Source organism: Octopus bimaculoides, chromosome 6, assembly GCF_046866305.1.
Source record: "Octopus bimaculoides isolate indiv1 chromosome 6, ASM4686630v1, whole genome shotgun sequence".
Lineage (NCBI taxonomy): Eukaryota > Metazoa > Mollusca > Cephalopoda > Octopoda > Octopodidae > Octopus > Octopus bimaculoides.
Genome location: NC_142933.1, coordinates 121,954 through 139,940, shown reverse-complemented (window position 1 = coordinate 139,940; position 17,987 = coordinate 121,954). Strand labels below are relative to the sequence as shown.

The 17,987-nt window shown below is 38.0% G+C and overlaps 1 protein-coding gene across 13 annotated transcripts in view; it reads left to right on the top strand.

The window, feature by feature from the left end:
* LOC106872207 (phosphatidylinositol 4-kinase alpha) overlaps positions 1 to 17,147 on the top strand; it is a 134,454-nt gene extending 117,307 nt beyond the window's left edge. For all 13 annotated transcript variants that reach the window (XM_089353322.1, XM_089353319.1, XM_089353318.1 and 10 more), the window contains 12 exons: positions 821 to 946; positions 1,293 to 1,346; positions 2,458 to 2,578; positions 3,149 to 3,278; positions 3,396 to 3,466; positions 6,351 to 6,423; positions 7,470 to 7,629; positions 9,045 to 9,149; positions 10,593 to 10,718; positions 13,652 to 13,772; positions 14,860 to 15,019; positions 16,487 to 17,147. In XM_089353322.1, the coding sequence (XP_089209448.1) occupies positions 821 to 946; positions 1,293 to 1,346; positions 2,458 to 2,578; positions 3,149 to 3,278; positions 3,396 to 3,466; positions 6,351 to 6,423; positions 7,470 to 7,629; positions 9,045 to 9,149; positions 10,593 to 10,718; positions 13,652 to 13,772; positions 14,860 to 15,019; positions 16,487 to 16,712 (1,473 nt within the window). In that variant the 3' untranslated portion in view covers positions 16,713 to 17,147. The remainder of the gene's footprint in view (positions 1 to 820; positions 947 to 1,292; positions 1,347 to 2,457; positions 2,579 to 3,148; positions 3,279 to 3,395; positions 3,467 to 6,350; positions 6,424 to 7,469; positions 7,630 to 9,044; positions 9,150 to 10,592; positions 10,719 to 13,651; positions 13,773 to 14,859; positions 15,020 to 16,486) is intronic.
* Positions 17,148 to 17,987: the final 840 nt, after the last annotated feature.

The window sequence follows — 17,987 nt, the reverse complement described above, 5'->3', positions numbered from 1 at the left end:
AATCTGTGACTTGTTCAGTGACTATGTACCCTTTGAACACCTCTTTCTCCTCAGCAGTTTGTTTTGCAAGTTCTTATGTTAAGATCTTACTGCATTGATAAGGTCACAGGCTGTGACAAAAGGACTTTGATGGACTAACTGATTAATCAATCGATCAACTGAAGTGAAACATAACCAAGGTGTGTGTTTTTAGTGAAAGTGTGACCCTTTCAAAATACAATATTTGAATTTGTATTCCTCTCCAACTTATACGAATATGGGAAATAAGGCAATTGATAAAGATTGGAGATTAGCCTTATTTAATGAAATATTTTTTAATATTCCCATCCATATTACATCTCCAAAGATGAGGTTGTTATAATTTTTATTAACAACTACTTGTCTCAGGAATTGAGTCATTTAATTTTTCCATTTTTAATACTGATACCGTCTGTGTGTGTGTGTGTGTGTGTGTGTGTGTCATTCAAGTACAGTAGGAATTGAATAATATTGTTGAGGCTGCAATTTACTCACATGCAGCATCTTTCAGAGCTTGTCACTAATTCAGTTCATAACCAAATGGAAAACTGTTAACATTTTTGGAGAGGACTGGTCCCTAGCTACACTTTGGCATTAAAAAATTGAGATTTGATCCAGTAAAAAATAGTTTACATCAAAATTTGTAGGAATGTTGTAGGAGAGTAATGCTACCAATAAAATTTAGATCTAAATAACTTTTTAATTTTAAAAGCAGAATATATTTATCTTAGCTTCAATGATAGGAGAAAGCATGAAGAATTTCATAGTTTTAATCTGATATTTGTCTTGCTCTATTTTCCAGTTGGTACATGTTCTTACTTGGGCAGCTGTGTCTCCGGGGGTGGCACTGTCCTATTTTTCCCGTCAGTTTCCACCACATCCTCTAACGGCTCAGTTTGCAGTACGATCTTTGCGTTCATATCCACCAGTAAGTTCTAAATTTGACAATTTTATTGTAACCTGATACCCACCCCAAGCCTCTCCTATATTTCACTCCATTTGCTACAATCCCCTCTATCCTGCCCATTCACTCAGTCTAAATCTCTGTATCACCTCACCTATCCTCACCACCCCCAATGTCCTTCGAGGGCATGTCCCAACACATCTTCACCATCATCTCTCTTGCCATTTTCCTCGACAAACTCTGTCCTACTCATACCATTATGGAAAAGTGGATGTTAAAACGATGATTATGGCGATGATAACTATAATAAGTGTTTTGAAGTTTTCTTCACTTTAAACCCATATCTCATCAAAAATAATTTATCTTTCAGGATGCTCTTATCTTCTACATTCCACAACTGGTACAAGCGCTGCGTTATGATAAGGTGAGTATCAAGGTTGCATTAGATGTTACAATAGTAAAACCACAAAAGTGAATAGACTTAAAAGCATTTCCTTCATCCTCATAGTCAGAACTTTGCCAAGCTGAACTTGGCTCAAATATAATAGTTTTGTGTAACCTGTGTTTATTTCATTATCAAAGACAGTTTTTTTACAAGTAACTTAAAACTTGTTTCTGTCCCTCTTTCTTACTTAAGTCTCTCTATGACTGGCACAAAGCCACCTCCCTCTCTGTTTAGGGGTCTTGTGAGTTACTTGGTGGCCCCACTAGTGCCAGAGTCATGAAAGAAGCACCTACAATACTCTATTAAGTCATTGGTGTTACGAAGGGCATTCTGCCATAGAAACCATATCAAAGCGGACATTGGAGTTTGACAATCCTCTGCTTTTATTGGATCCTGTCAAACTATCTAACCATGCCAGCATGGAATACAGATTTTAAATGATGATATATATATCATCATCTAAAATAGTACATAGCTTTTAAGCAACTAACCCTGAATGGGAAGACCTGCAAACAGATCTCTGACTTGTTTTGGAGAATTTGTTTCTATTGCTTCCTCCAGAGTCATATCCCAAGGATGATCAGATTCGTCGCTAAAAATCATGTAAAAAAAATTGCCATATATATACTTACTTGGAAATGGATGCGTGGTGTTCAATCATATAATAATATAAATATATAAATATATATGCTTACATACACATATATATGTACATATGTGTATTTGTATATACATGCATATATGGGCATAGGACACCATGGAACGTAAACAACATAAAATGCGACAATATGGAATACAAACTTTTTTGTGAACAACGAAAGAAACAAACGGAAAACAAGACAAGCAACATGAAAAAACGACCCTTCATCAGTTGCTGGCTGTTTTTCTACTTCGTATTTTGAGCATTATATATATGTATGAGTTTGGCAATGCAAGTAGGGAAAACAGAACTCAGAACTACTAAATATTCATAAAATATACATAATCATCACCATTGTGTGTGTGTGTGTCTGTGGTAAGATGGGTCAATAGCTTGACACAATTTTGTAGTCTAAGACTTCTACAAATGGTTCTCTTCTTTTCTTCACAGATGGGTTATGTTGTAGAATTTATTCTGTGGGCATCAAAGTATTCATCATTACTAGCTCATCAGCTTCTGTGGAACATGCAAACCAATGTCTACCAGGATGAAGATGCAACCATCAAAGATGGTAGGTACATTACAAGTTGTCCCCTTCTGATTAGGTGCATGCATGGCTGTTGGGTTAAGGAGTTTGCTTCCTAACTATGTGGTTTTGGGTTCAGTCCCACTGTTTGGTTACTTTGACCAAGTGTTTTCTACTATAGTCTTGGACCGATCAAAATGTATGAGCAGATTTGGTAGACAGAAACTGAAAGAAGACCATTGTACGTGCATAACTATATGTACATGTGTATCTCTTTGTCTTGACATTGTACGATATATATATATATATATATATATATTGGATCATCCCATCAATAATGTGGTTTTTTATTCTTTTATTTTTCAAAATTAAGGTAAACAAAGTTCTTTTTTGATTGGCAACAGATAAGTGTTGGTGACTGCCAAGGCATCCAGCTGTAGAAATTCTATTTAATCCATGTAGGCACTGGAAAAGTGGGAGTTGAAGGAGGATGATGATGATGATATAAATTCATTTAAGCATAAATATTTTTAATTTAACAGTAGTTAAGTGTGTGTTGCTATATTTAATGGTGGGAGCATTGAAATAGTTTGATTGGTGTGATGTGTTTTTCAGATCAAATTGGGGATCTACTGGAAAGTTTGATGAAAGACATCACAAAGAACTTATCTGGAGCTGCTCTCAAGTTTTACCAAAGAGAATTTAAATTCTTTGGAAAGATAACCAACATCTCAGGAGAAATTCGGTAAGCAGACACAATTTACACTCAAATGAAATAGTACAAAGATCAGCAATGGCCCTATACTTCTCAGAAGATCCACTTCTCAGACCTCTGATTCAATTGTTTCTACTTTATTTTCAGGCCCTACCCCAAAGGCCCAGACAGAAAAGAAGCTTGCTTGAAGGCCTTATCAAAAGTTCAACTTCCAAAAGGTAAAACATGAACCGTTGCCATTTTACTTGGCAAATGGGTTTCACTACAATTTAATCAATGTTCAATCAATAATTGTATTACTTTGAATTACATAGTGTGTGTGTGTGTGAACACTTTTGGCTTCAATTTAAACTGGACAATCTTGAATCGGTTGTTTTAAAATAGGGAAACGGATGAAATGAAAATATCTCAATCAAAATTTTAGGCATGGTTGTGTGGTAAGAAGCTTGTTTCCCGACCACATGCTTCCAAGTTCAGTTCCACTGCGTGGCATCTTGGGCAAGTGTCTTCTATAGCCTCGGACTGACCAAAGCCTCGTAAGTGGATTTGACTGAAGTAGACTGAAAGAAGCCTGTTCTGTGTGTGTGTGTGTGTGTGTGTGTGAGAATGTATCTCCCACCACCACGTGACAACTGGTGTTGGTGTGTTTTCATTCCCATAGCAGTTTGACAAAAGAGACTGATAAAATTAGTAGCAGGCTTAAAAAAGAAAAACAATTACTGGGGTCAATTCATTTGACTAAAAATTCTTCAAAGTAGTACCCCGCTGCAGAGCTTGGTGCAGTTCTCTCACCTGCCAACACCTATCAAACCATCTGACCTATGTCAGCATGGAAAACAGATGTAAAATGATGATGATGGCAAATGGCACGTAAAAGAACCCACTACACTCTCGGAGTGGTTGGCATTAGAAAGGGCATCCAACCGTAGAAACCAAAACAGACTGGAGTCTGGTGCAGCTTACCAGCTCCAGTCAAACTGTCTAACCCATGCCAGCATAGACAACGGACGTTAAATGATGATGATGATACATACACACATACACACACACACATCCATCTCTCCAGTAATATCTTGGACTGAAGGATATGTATGTTAGACTTTTACCAACATTGCTGGATGTTGGTAGGGAGTTAAGCCAGATCATATTAAGGGCTACACCCCCATGGACACTGGCATGGATACATACATGGAGTTGTCCATCTAAACCCTTCATTACTAAAGTGAGATTTTGCCCTGATGTCTTTCTCTTTGTTATGTGGAACCTTGATGATGGATGTTGTAACAGTGTTGAACATTTGAACAAAAGCAGTGTATTTCAAGAGAGTTAGTTTTCCACCACATTTCTTAAAAATCGTGATAGAGGCCTTGGTCTTGGGACCACTCCTGTCTAGAAACTGAGGTTGTGGATAAGGAAGGGCATGCTCCCTGTAGAAAATCCAGCTCCAAAAAAGCCTCATGATAGCAAAGGAGAATGGGCATCAGCCAGCCCAAAAGTCGGGGCGGGCTGCATATGCCTAACTTGGTTGCTATGGCACTGAGGTAGATCCAGCCACCCCTGTTAATGGGGACAAAACTTGGATTTAAAACAATGGATCTTGATGATGTGATTTTATCATGTTTTATATGTCTAATATTACAGATATGTCAGGTATATTCTAAAAAAACCCAAAAAACTCCTAATTAAGAAAAGAGTTCAAGTGATCTAAAGTGAGGTCAACTTTGCCTTTCATCCTTTCGGGGGTTGCTAATGAAACAAGTACCAGTTAAACACTGGGGTCGATATAACCAACTATGCCCCTCCCCACAAATTTTTGGCCTTGTACCTGTAGTAGAAAGAATCATCATCATCATTTAATGTCTGTTATCCATACTGGCATGGGTTGGATGGTTTCACCAGGGCTGGTAAGCTGAGGGGATGCACCAGACTCCAATCTGATTTGGCAAGGTTTCTATGGCTGGATGCCCTTCCTAACACCAACCACTCTGAGAGTATAATGGGTGCTTTTACGTGCCACCAGCATGGGTGCCAGTTTGTGTGCCACCCGTAACCACCATGACTACGATGGCATACAGGACGGCAAGCTGTCCGAGCCATTAGCTCCCTGGGCCAAATGCTTAGCAACCTTTCTTCTGTATTTATGTTCTGAGTTCAAATGCTGCCAAAATTGATAAAATGAATACAAGTCAAGTAAGTCCTGGGGTCAATACAATCAACTTAGCCCTCCCCTCAAAAACTGCTGGCCCGGTGCTGAAATTTGAAACCATTATTATTCTTTTCTACTCAAGGCACAAGGCCTGAAATTTTTGGGAAGGTGGGGGCAGTTGATTAGATCGACCCCAGTATGCAACTGGTACTTAATTTATTGACCCTGAAAGTATGAAAGGCAACACTGACCTAAGCAGTATTTGAACTCAGAACGTAAAGACAGATGAAATACTGCTCAGCATTCTAACATTTCTGCCAACTTGCCACCTTTCAAACCATTATTATTATTATTGTTATTGTTATTATTATTATTATTATTATTATTATTATTACTACTACTACTACTACTACTATTATTATTATTATTATTATTATTATTATTATTATTATTATTATTATTATTATTACTATTATTATTATTATTATTATTATTATTATTATTACTACTACTACTACTACTACTACTACTACTATTATTATTATTATTATTATTATTATTATTATTATTATTATTATTACTACTACTACTACTACTACTACTACTACTACTACTACTACTACTACTACTACTACTACTACTACTACTACTACTACTATTATTATTATTATTATTATTATTATTATTATTATTATTATTATCATTATTGTTGTTTTCATCAGGTTTAATGCAAGCTTCTGTTATTGCACCATTTGGTACATCCTCATATTCTAAGGTGTACACATCATCCTAACCATATTTAGAACCATATTTAGATTCTGTATGATATGAATGGTAACGGGTTTGTCTGGTAAACATGTGATGTATGGTTTATTTTTGGTCCAATGGTCACTACTCGTCCAAATTTAACAAAGCAAATACCAATATTTTTTATATTGTTTGTCTCTTACTACCAGGTGTGTACCTCCCTTCTAATCCTGAAGCGGTTGTTGTAGGAATAGATTATCATTCTGGTACACCAATGCAAAGGTAAGACATCAAATATATTTATTGTTAGACTTTCTAAATTTGGTGTCCACACTAAATTTATAAAATATAGAACTACCAATTCTCTTAATGTCTGTATGGATATTTTATTTTATTTTATTTTTCTAATAACTCAGCTTGCGAAGTCTTATTGGGGAAAGCGAAATCGTGAAGGCACCTGTGCCCAGTGTTGCCTTTCTGGCACTTGTGCCCGCGGCATGTGTAAGGACTTTCGAGAGAGATCGTTGCCAGTGCCTCTGGACTGGCTCTTGTGCGGGTGGCATATAAAATACACTATTTTGAGTGTGGCCGTTGCTAGTACCACCTGACTGGCCTCCATGCCAGTGGCACGTAAAAGCACCCACTACACTCTCTGAGTGGTCGGCGTTAGGAAGGGCATCCAGCTGTAGAAACTCTGCCAATTGGAAATATGCTGTGCAGGAGAAGACCCGGCAAGCTGAGTGAGACCTAAATCTAAGGCCTCAGCCAGTCTACTTATGCGTACCTTCCTTCCTTCATTGGACACTAAACTCCACTTGCGAAGACCTGTTGAGGCAAGTGAAATTGAAATCGAGTTAAACTGGACACTAAACTCCACTTGCGAAGTCCTCAGTCAAATCATCCAACCCATGCTAGCATGGAAAGTGGACGTTAAACAACGATGATGATGATGATGATGATGATGATGATGATTTTCTTGTTGCAGACTTTTCATACCTATTCTAGAGTTATTTAAATTTGTCATATTGATTTATTTTGTATGTGTATTTGGTGTGCAAGATTCTTGATGTGGATGCATGTGTTGAAAGAATTACAATTAAACCTTAGGAGAGGCATTATGCCAGTAATAAACACACGCACTGGTTCAGTCCTTTATTAATTTATAAACAGTAGTTAGTTTGTTTTTTTTTTGTTTTTTTTTTTTGTTAAATCATTTCATTGCACTCTTGCAATCTCTTCAGTAACTTGTCTCTCCATATTGTCTCTCATATTGATTTAATTATGAGGAAATTAAAGATTTTTTCCTAATATTTTCATTTAAATTTCAGTGCAGCAAAAGCACCATTTTTAGCTCGATTCTCTGTCAAAAAATGTGGAGTAAAAGAACTAGAAAATCTTGGCCTGGAAGAATCATATGGTTCAGAAAATGATGGCACCCCTCAGCATTGGCAAGCTTGTATTTTTAAAGTTGGTGATGATGTACGGCAGGTAAATAATAAATACCTTTTTACCAAATACCCTAAACCCTCTCATTACATTACTTTAAAATCTTTATAATTTCTGATTTTTCAGGTTTTGTTTTTTTTTATAGTTTAACAGGGTTCTGTATCTCAGAAGTGTGTAAAATGTAAAATGTATATAATTCATGTAAGATAGCTCTTAAAACATTACAAAATTATTTTCTATCAAAGGTATTAGTTACTGTATGTAGAAGAGGTAGATGTGATGGTTCATTAGGGGGCAGCAAAAAATGTCCCAGATTCACCATTCTTGACCAATGTTTCAACAACATATGTATAAATGTGCAACAGTCCAAACCATGATGGTAAGTGAAAGAAAAGAAACAGTAAAAGATTGGTTTCACATTTTGGCACAAGACCAGCAAGGTTGGAGTGGGGTGGGGTAAGTCAATTATGTTGACCGCGGTGCTCAATTGGTACTTATTTTAGCAACCCCCAAAAGGATGACAGGCAAAGTCGACCTCAGTGGAATTTGAACTCAGAACATAAAGACGGATGAAATGTCCCTAAGCATTTTGCCTGCTGTTCTAATGATTCTGCCAAGTTCACCACCGTAAACAGTAAAATAGCTGCACGAACACCATTATCACCTGCCTTATTTTAATAGAGCCACATTCATAGCCGTGTAAAATAGGGGAGGTTTTACTGCTGCACCTTGTACAGTCTTGACAGTAAGCTACCTTAGTTCAATGGTCAAGAGTCTAAAATGATTGGCAGTGGCAGACAACAGACATTGTCCACTGAAGGTATATAATAACCTGCCACCATCTCTTCTACTGGACTTTGAATTTCAGTGTAGCTTTTGGCATGGGTGACAAGAAAGGTTGTTAACATTCGATGAAGATTCTGTTGTGTAGCCTCTGGAGGAAGGGGTGACTTAATGCCAATTTTCCAAGTTGACTACAAAGACTTGGTTACACCATACCAAATATTTAGGTAGTGGGGCTCCGAAAGGGGGCTCAGGGAGTAGTGTCCCTGCCTTCCTGAGTTTCCACCACATTTCTTAAAAATTGTGGTGGAGTCCTTGGTCTCAGGACCACTCATATCTAGAAACTGAGGTTAGGGGTAAGCAAGGGTATGCTCCCTGTAGAAAATTCAGCTCCAAAAAAGCCTCATGATAGCAAAGGAGAATGGGCACCAACCAGCCCAAAGGATGGGGTGGGCTGCACCTGCTTAACTTGGTTGCTATGGCATTGAGGTAGATCTGGCCACCCCTGTTAACAGGAACAAAACCTGGATTTAAAACATTGGATGATGATGATGATGTGATTTTATCATGTTTTATATGTCTAATATCACAGATATGTCAGTTATATTCTAATAACAAAAAAAAAACCTCCTAATTTCTATAGAACTGGAGACCTTCTTAATTTTATGTTTCAGGATATGTTGGCGTTACAAGTGATAACAATGTTCAAGAATATATTTGAATTGGCTGGTCTAGAGCTCTACTTGAAGCCATACAGAGTTGTTGCGACTAATCCTGGGGTAAGTTGGTTTATCCACAAACCTACCACTACTTCTAATTGGTAAACTGTGAGAAAGGGAAATATTTACTGGTGATTATACAATGATGTAAGAAATTGACTTCCCTATCACATGGTTTCAGGTTCAGTTCCACTGCATGGCACATTGGGTAAGTGTGGTTTTTTCTATAACCCTGGGCTGATCAAAGCCTTGTCAGTGGATTTGGTAGATGGAAACTGAAAGAAGCTCAACAAGTAAGAGTGCGTGTGTGTGTTGTTACCATCACTGTGTCCTTATTTCCAATCTTCCATGAGAATATGTCTGGCCATGGAAAAATATTACCTTGCTTGTCAAAAGAAGTGATGATTGGTGATGGCAACATCATCCTACCACAGAAAAGCTACCCCAGCAAATTCTGTCCAACCCATGTGAGCATTGAAATGTGAATGGTAACACAATTATGATGATATTTGTGAAGTCGATGACAATGATGATTGCAAATTCTTCTTGAAATTTCTTCATACATACACATGTACATACTTATATTCCTGTGTTGGTGCCATGTAAAAACCACTCTTGTCAGTGCTACCTAAAAGACACCAGGTACACCCTGTAGAATGGTTGGTGTTAGGAAGAGAATCAAGCTTTAGAAACCAGGTCAAAACAGAGAATTGGAGCCTGGGCAGTTCTGCAGCTGGCCAGCTCTTGCCAAACTGTCCAACCCATGCCAGCATGGAAAACAGGCATTACATGATATGTATGAGGGTGAGTCAAAAAGTAATGCCATTTTGTTTAGGACAGGTATAATTACCAACACAGGAACATGTATCATACATCAAAATGAAGCTGGTCCTCTGTGGATCACATCCCTACTTCTCAATATAGTCACCGTTTCTTGCAATAGCAATGTTCCACCTTCGAATGAGAGCATGTATCCCTACCCCGTAAAATTCTGTTGACTGTTCTTTGAGCCACTTCTTAACTACAGTTTTCACTTCCTCGTCACTGAACTATCATCTCTTCGGTGCCACGAAAGAGGGTTCGAGGGGCAAACATTATTCCAGTGATGAGGAAGTAGAAACTGTAGTGAAGAAGTGGCTCAAAGAACAGTCAACAGAATTTTACGGGGCAGGGATACATGCTCTCATTCGAAGGTGGAACATTGCTATTGCAAGAAACGGTGACTATGTTGAGAAGTAGGGATGTGATCCACAGAGGACCAGCTTCATTTTGATGTATGATACATGTTCCTGTCTCGGTAATTATACCTGTCTTAAACAAAATGGCGTTACTTTTTGACTCATCCTCATATGTAAGAAGATATTTCAAGATTTTATAATCATCATCAATATGATTGCATAATTTCCAGTAAATATCATTTATATAGTTTATAATATAATCGTTGTTAGATTAATCCATGACATTGAAACTCTTTTTTTTCTTCTTCCTTTTTTTATTCAATAGTGTGGTGTTATAGAATGTGTTCCCAATGCCAAATCGAGAGACCAAATTGGTCGACAGACTGATATAGATATGTATCAATATTTCATAAATAAATATGGTGATGAAGATACCACAGACTTCCAAACTGTAAGTGTTCTCAGCATTTTCTTCTTTCTCTTTACCTCCTTCACTACATAGTAGTAGTAGTAGTAGTAGTAGTATTAATAGCATTAGTAGTTTAACTCTAGATCATCTCTTTGATCAAAGATGTTCCAAGCTTTTTGGTATCACCGATCTGACTGCCCAATGTATCCTTTCTTTCATCAGAATATCATTTAAGGATTGTAAGGCTGCAGCTTCTAGCAAGTCAAGCATTTGTGTAGAAACACATTTGGGGGCTCATCTTTCAACAGTTTTTCTTGTGGCTTACAGTCAAATGGTTATGGGATTGTCCTTTACGTTGCAGTACTTTGCAGAGACAATAAAAATATAAATAAAAAAACATTGGAAGATATAAGGAAATCTGTTTTGTTTAGTGCTGGAATTGGTCAGCAAATGTCATCTAGTTCCATGTGTCCCATGGGCCTCACAGGATATATTCTCCAAGAACCTCACTGGAAATGTACCCCATGTGCATTACTGGATGTGGGCTACAAGAAGTTTGAGGGAAAATACCTTAAGGAGAGTTCTGTATTACACATGAACACACGTCATCATCATTTAACGTCCATTGTCTATGCTGGCATGGGTTGGACGGTTTGACTGGGCTGGCATGCAGGAAGGCTGCACCAGACTCCAGTCTGATTTGGCATGGTTTTCTATGGCTAGATGCCCTTCCTAATGCCAACCACTCTGAGAGTGTAATGGGTGCTTTTATTTGCCATTTGCATGACACCAAGGTTTGTTTATGTGACACTGGTATCTGCCATGACTGTGATTTTGCTCAGCTTGACGGGTCTTCTTCTCAAGCATGGCATAATGTCAGCGGTCTCAGTCATTGCCTCTGTGAGGCCCAACACTCAAAAGGAGCTCGGCCACTTTGCCTCCTGGTGGCCCATATATATACACATACATACAAATTTGTTACCAGTTCAGATATGCTTAGCTTGGGGCATATTCAAACCCACAAGAATGCCATTCACTGTTTTGTCATGGAGAAAAATTCTTGCTGTAGGCAAATGTATGCATACACACCAAGTTAGTTTGAAGTGCTCCCTAGGCAGACTGATAGAGGCATGCATTTCATAGAAGTTATCTTCTCTTCAGCATCAGATACTGGAAAGGAGAATGCTATGAACTGACAAACAAGAGATGGATGTCATCATCATTTAACGTCCGCTTTCCATGCTGAGGACTGAGGACTGGTGAGCCAGAGGCTGCACCAGGCTCAATCTGATCTGGCAAAGTTTCTACAACTGGATGCCCTTCCTAATGCCAACCACTCTGAGAGTGTAGTGGGTGCTTTTACATACCACCAGCATGAGCGCCAATCAGGTGGTTCTGGAAACGACCATGCTCAAAGGTGTTTTTATGTGCTACCTGCACGGGAGCCAGTCCGGCGGCACTGGCAACGATCATGCTCAAATGTTTTTCACGTGCCACCAGTACATGTGCCGGTAAGGTGACGCTTGCAACGATCACGTTCGAATGGTGCTTTTCATGTGTCACCGGCACAGGAGCCAATCTGTCGCCCTGGCAACGATCACATTTGGATGTGCTTTCAACGTTCTACTGGTACAAGTGCCAATCAGGCGGTACTGTCATTGACCACATCAGCAATTTTGATTTCACTTGCCTCAATAGGTCTTCACAAGCAAAGTTTATTGTCCAATGAATAAAGGGTATTGGTATATTCCTATCATTGTATTGAAAATGTTTGTGTGTGTTTGTGTCTCCTTGGTTTGACATCACATGATAATTATATGCAAACATCACCATCATGCAAGCAGTGTCATCTATTTGCAATCTTCCATGGGGAAATATTACCTTGCTTGGAGATAAGTGGGGGCTGGTGGCAGGAAAGCAAGGTATCTGGCTGTAGAAAAACCTACTTCAGCAAATTGTCTGTCTGCCACATGTGTGGAAAGTTGGATGTTAAAGTAATGACAATAATGATGATGGTGATAATGTGTGTGTGTGTATGTATGTGGTAGAATCTAGTGGGTTGAAAAACGTCAATTAACTGTGATTATTTGTGTAATAAGACAAGCGCTCATGCAATGTTTCAAATCTAGAAAACATCAAGTAAGTAGGATAGCTACAATTGTAGAATCTAATCCTTTTTTTTTTAAGCTAAAGACATTGCTATTAGGAATGGATGTTATCTTGAAAAGCCAATTGATGTGAGCAAGAAAAATGTTTTTTTCTTTTGTTAAATTTCAAGAGCAAAGTCAGTTGATTAGACTAAGAATCTATCATGTAGATATAGAGGGAGAGAAATAAAGGAGCATAAGTTTGTGAGCTTGATTGTGAATAAAACAATAGGAAGGAATTTTGGGTGGAAGGAGGTCCATTTTGTTCCAATGTCTCTGTAAAATGGTTGTCATTAGGAATAGCATCTTATCAGAGGAACTATGCTGAAGCAGTGTGTGCTGGGTGCTTTTTATGCAGCACAAGCAGTTACTTGTAGGACAAGGCCCTTCAACTGAGGGGAGTGGTATTGATGGACCAAAAACAGTGTCTTGCATTAGGAGACAAACCTATCCACCTCAGATTGAGAGAGAGAGAGAGAATGAATATGAAGATTGAGAAGGGTGGGTGGATAAATTATGAGTGTTTGAGGAGAGTGGCAGATGGTCAGAGATGGAAGTAGGGTGGAGGTGTGGTGAGGAAGAACACAAAAGAAATAGTTTAGGAAAGACGAGGTGATAAGTGGCAGTACAGGAAGGATGGGGTAGGATAAAATACCTTGTGGTTTTTATTCCATCTTAGTTGCATAGTCCCACTCATTGTTAGGGATGGTATGGAGTGATTGGTCTCTTATAAACTTTTACCCAACAAAGGCACGATGTAAAATTAATGATATATAATGTGAAGTAACTTACAAGGTCTTCAAAATGTTGTTGTTTGTCTATTTTCAGGCAAGGCGTAACTTCATTGTGAGCATGGCTGCTTACAGTGTGATCAGCTACATTTTACAAATCAAAGACCGACACAATGGAAACATAATGTTAGACGGTGATGGCCATATTGTTCATATTGGTAAGTAAATCTATTTAAAATATCCTTGGTTTCATATGGGTATCCTTAATACTCCACTGAAGAGATATGAATGACTTTAGAAATGCATGAACATCACAACTTCCCATATTTCTCTTCTACCTTATAAATTTGAAGCTTTGTTCTATTCTAAGAAATCAACAGTGTGGACGAGTGATAAATGATGCTAAGTCAGTGGTAAACCATTGGTGGACTTAGACCACATCTTATTTTTAATATCAAATTGAAATGGTTGATGCTTCTTGGGAAATGTATGAAAGTCACGACATAACGTTTTCCTTTCCTCATAAGTTTTAGATCTTGAATCTAGTCAAAATAATTTAATTTTCAAAATATTTAATATGAAACCGTAAGATACATTATGCCAGCTCCCTCGCCCCGACTGGCTTCCGTGGCGGTGGCACGTAGAAAGCACCATCCAAATATGGCCAATGCCAGCACCACCATGACTGGCTCCTGTGCCAGTGGCACGTAAAAAGCACCCACTACTCTTGGAGTGGTTGCTGTTAGGAAGGGCATCCATTTTGAAATTTTGAATCTGGGTTCTCATTCCTAAGGTATTTTTCGATGTTATTATTATTCAGGTCATTGCCTGGAATCGAACTCAGAATCTTGGGGTTAGTAGCCCATGGGCATATGGCGTAGTGGTTAAGAGCACGGACTACTAACCCCAAGATTCTGAGTTCAATTCCAGGCAATGACATGAATAATAATAATAATAACATTGAAAAATACCTTAGGTATGAGAACCCAGGTTCGAAATTTCCCCAAGACACCTGAAGAAGGCTGGAGAGTCACACTGTATAAAATCTGTTTTTTGTCTTTTGAATTAATAAAGAGAGAAATGGGGGGTGAGGGGAAATTCCACTTATTTTTTTTTCTCTTGTAGTGTTAAGGGTCAATTAATAACCCATTGATCCAGGGGCTAAAGTTATGAATGTCAGCAATGCAGTAGGGTATATTTAACCAATCATACACTTGCCCCTACAAAGCTGTGGCCGAGACGATCCCAATTGCCCCAAATCTGTCTTTATACTGACAAAATGTTTCCTCATCAATTTTATTTCAGATTTTGGGTTTATGTTTGAGAGTTCACCAGGAGGAAATTTAGGCTGGGAACCAGACATTAAACTAACAGATGAAATGGTGATGATAATGGGTGGTAAAATGGAAGCTCCACCATTCCAGTGGTTCTTAGAGCTCTGTGTTCAAGGTTTCTTGGCCATCAGGTATGTACATTCATATTTATCAGACAGCAACACTTTTGTATATACAAAGTGCTGTGAATAAACTGTCTTCTAAATTATGCAGAAATGAAAATAACACTGACTTCTCATTGTAACAGATATATTTACCAAAATTACATAAAAATATCTTGAATTAATAAAGAGTAAATTTATTCAATGAAATCGCCATTGGCTTTAACCACCATCTCCAGACGACTTTGGAATCTCCTGCAACCCTTCTGGACAGTCTCCTTGTTTAAGTTGGTGAATGCTGCCATAATCCTTGCCTTCAGTTCATCTTTGGTGTTAGAAGGAGTTTTGTTGGTCTCTCACTCAACTGCACCCCACACATAATAATCAAGGGGGTTGCAGTCTGGGGAGTTAGGTGGCCAGATGTTAGGGGTGATGTGGTTGCAGAAATTGTCTGACAGCCATGACTGGGTTCTCCTGCTTGTGTAGCATGGTGCAGATTCCTCTTGCCGGACATAGGGTCTTCTAGCAGCCACCCTCTTGACTCAGGTCAACACTATCTCCTCCAGGTACTTGATGTAGGCCTCCGTGTTGAGGCTGAGGCTGTGTGGGAAGATGAATGGAGGCATAATGTCACCATCACTAGTGATCACTCCAAAGACCTTTGTAATCACCATTAGCCTCGTCCAACTCTTTCTGAATCCTCTGCACTGTCCTCAAATTGACACCCAAACACTCTGAAATGTATTGGAGCTTCTAGCGAGAATACCAAGCAGTACAACATGTCGTTTCCAAATTTCTGGCAGAGTAAATTGCGTCATGTTGCTGTTTTTCTCACAGATGGTGCCCAATTGACCCTACTATACTGTGTAGTCAACAAAATCAAAGACAAACAATGTGCATGCACAAAATTAAAAATTATAAAATGGTGACAATTTACCCATTGCACCTTGTATATATACTAGTACATTTTGTATATAATTCACATTTTGTGTTCAGCAGCTGTTTTAATTTAGATAAGCAGCATTAAATATATAATTACATAATTGGGAAGTGTGGAAGATGTTTGTAAGCCATTCAAGAACACACAAAAGCTGTTAGTTTCACTTCAACATTTTAATTTCATTTGTATCAAAATATTTTCTTCGCTTTGAAACTGCGACCTGTTCACTGACAAAACTTTGTGCTACATCATGAAGATTTGTCATTGGACAGGTCGCAGTTTCAAAGTGATGAAAATATTTTGATACAAATGAAATTTAAATGTTGAAGTGAAACTAACAGCTTTTGTATGTTCTTGAATGACTTACAAACATCTTCCATGCTGCAATTGTTTTTTTTTTTTTTAGCATACGATCTCAGATCAGGTCACTTGCTATGCAAGTACATCTCCATAAACACATAATTGTGATACTGAATTTATGCAAAAACTGTGTTTACCTAAATCATATAGTATAAATAATCTTGATATATCTAGATATTTTTGTTTACATTTAACAGACCTTATCAAGAAGCTGTCGTATCTCTTGTATCACTGATGCTCGACACTGGACTACCATGTTTCCGTGGACAAACTATCAAACTCCTGCGCAGCCGCTTTGCTCCCCAAGCCAATGAACGAGATGCAGCAAATTTCATACTGAAAATTATTCGTGACTGTTACTTAAATTGGCGAGGCAAAACCTACGATATGCTACAGTATTATCAAAACAAGATCCCTTACTGAACAACTCTGTGTGCATTTTCTTGCACATTCATATTTTCTGTACATCTTTACACTGTATCTGTGCAGTGTTTCCGTTGTGGACTGGAGGAAAAGCTACAAGTTAGACACGTTGGCCTGTCTGTTGACTTAGTCAACTCAATGTTGGTCCTGAAACATTACAACAACACAATACTGATACCTTCATGTCATCGTGGTCTGTGATAGTTAAAGCTGTTCTCTTGATTGTTGTAGCAGCTCCTTTCAAACAATCAACTAGTGTGTAAGAGACATATCACAAACTCACACATACGCACGTGCAAATGATCACACACACACACACACACACACACACACACACACACACACACACACATTACATATGAAACATGCATATATTTCCACCACTAGTTTTTAACATAAAATAAATTCCCCTGATATACAGAAAAAAAAAAAAAATATTGGAGACCTCCTCTTTTAAGAGTAGACATAGTCAGCAGTTAATACATATATGTATGTATGTATATAGTTTTTCAAGCTTTATTATTAGCTGGGCAGATGATAGCTGCTAAGTTGGTGAGAGAAAAGTTGCAGGTCTCCAACAATCGGGAACTATTATTATTTTTTATTTTTTTAAGCTGAAATTGTTATTTGAATGAAAGTTGTTGCCATGAGTGACCAAATTTGATCTGTTAGAATTTGGTCACTAAATATATTTCCTGGATTAAATCTTATCCACATGATAGGAAATCAACATTATTGTTTTGAAATATTTTTTAATATTTCTAAATATTTTCTCTGTTGGTGCGTGCATTGTTCTTGTTATGATACTCTTATCAGAGATTGGTGGTGGCATCGTTGTACAACAGTTTCAAGGCCAGTATGTATATTCTTGTTGTATATTTTGTGAATAGCTACACTACATCGTCATCATTCATTTCTTTTAACGTCCACTTTTCCATGCTAGCATGGGTTGGACAGTTTATTGAGGCAGATTTTCCTGTGACCTGATGCCTTTCCTGTCGCCAACCATCACCCTGTTTCCAAGCAAGGTGATATATTTCTCCTTGACCAGATGAGTTCTCGCAGAATATTGGAAACAAATGACACTGCTTGTATGGCAGTGACACTCATTTACAACAATATTGTGATGTCAAGAGGAGACACACACACACATAGATATGTATGTATGTTTGTGTGCATATATATATATATATATATATATATATATATATATATATATACATACACATATGCGTGCATGTGTGTGTGTCAATTCAGTGACTGGGAATGTTAGTC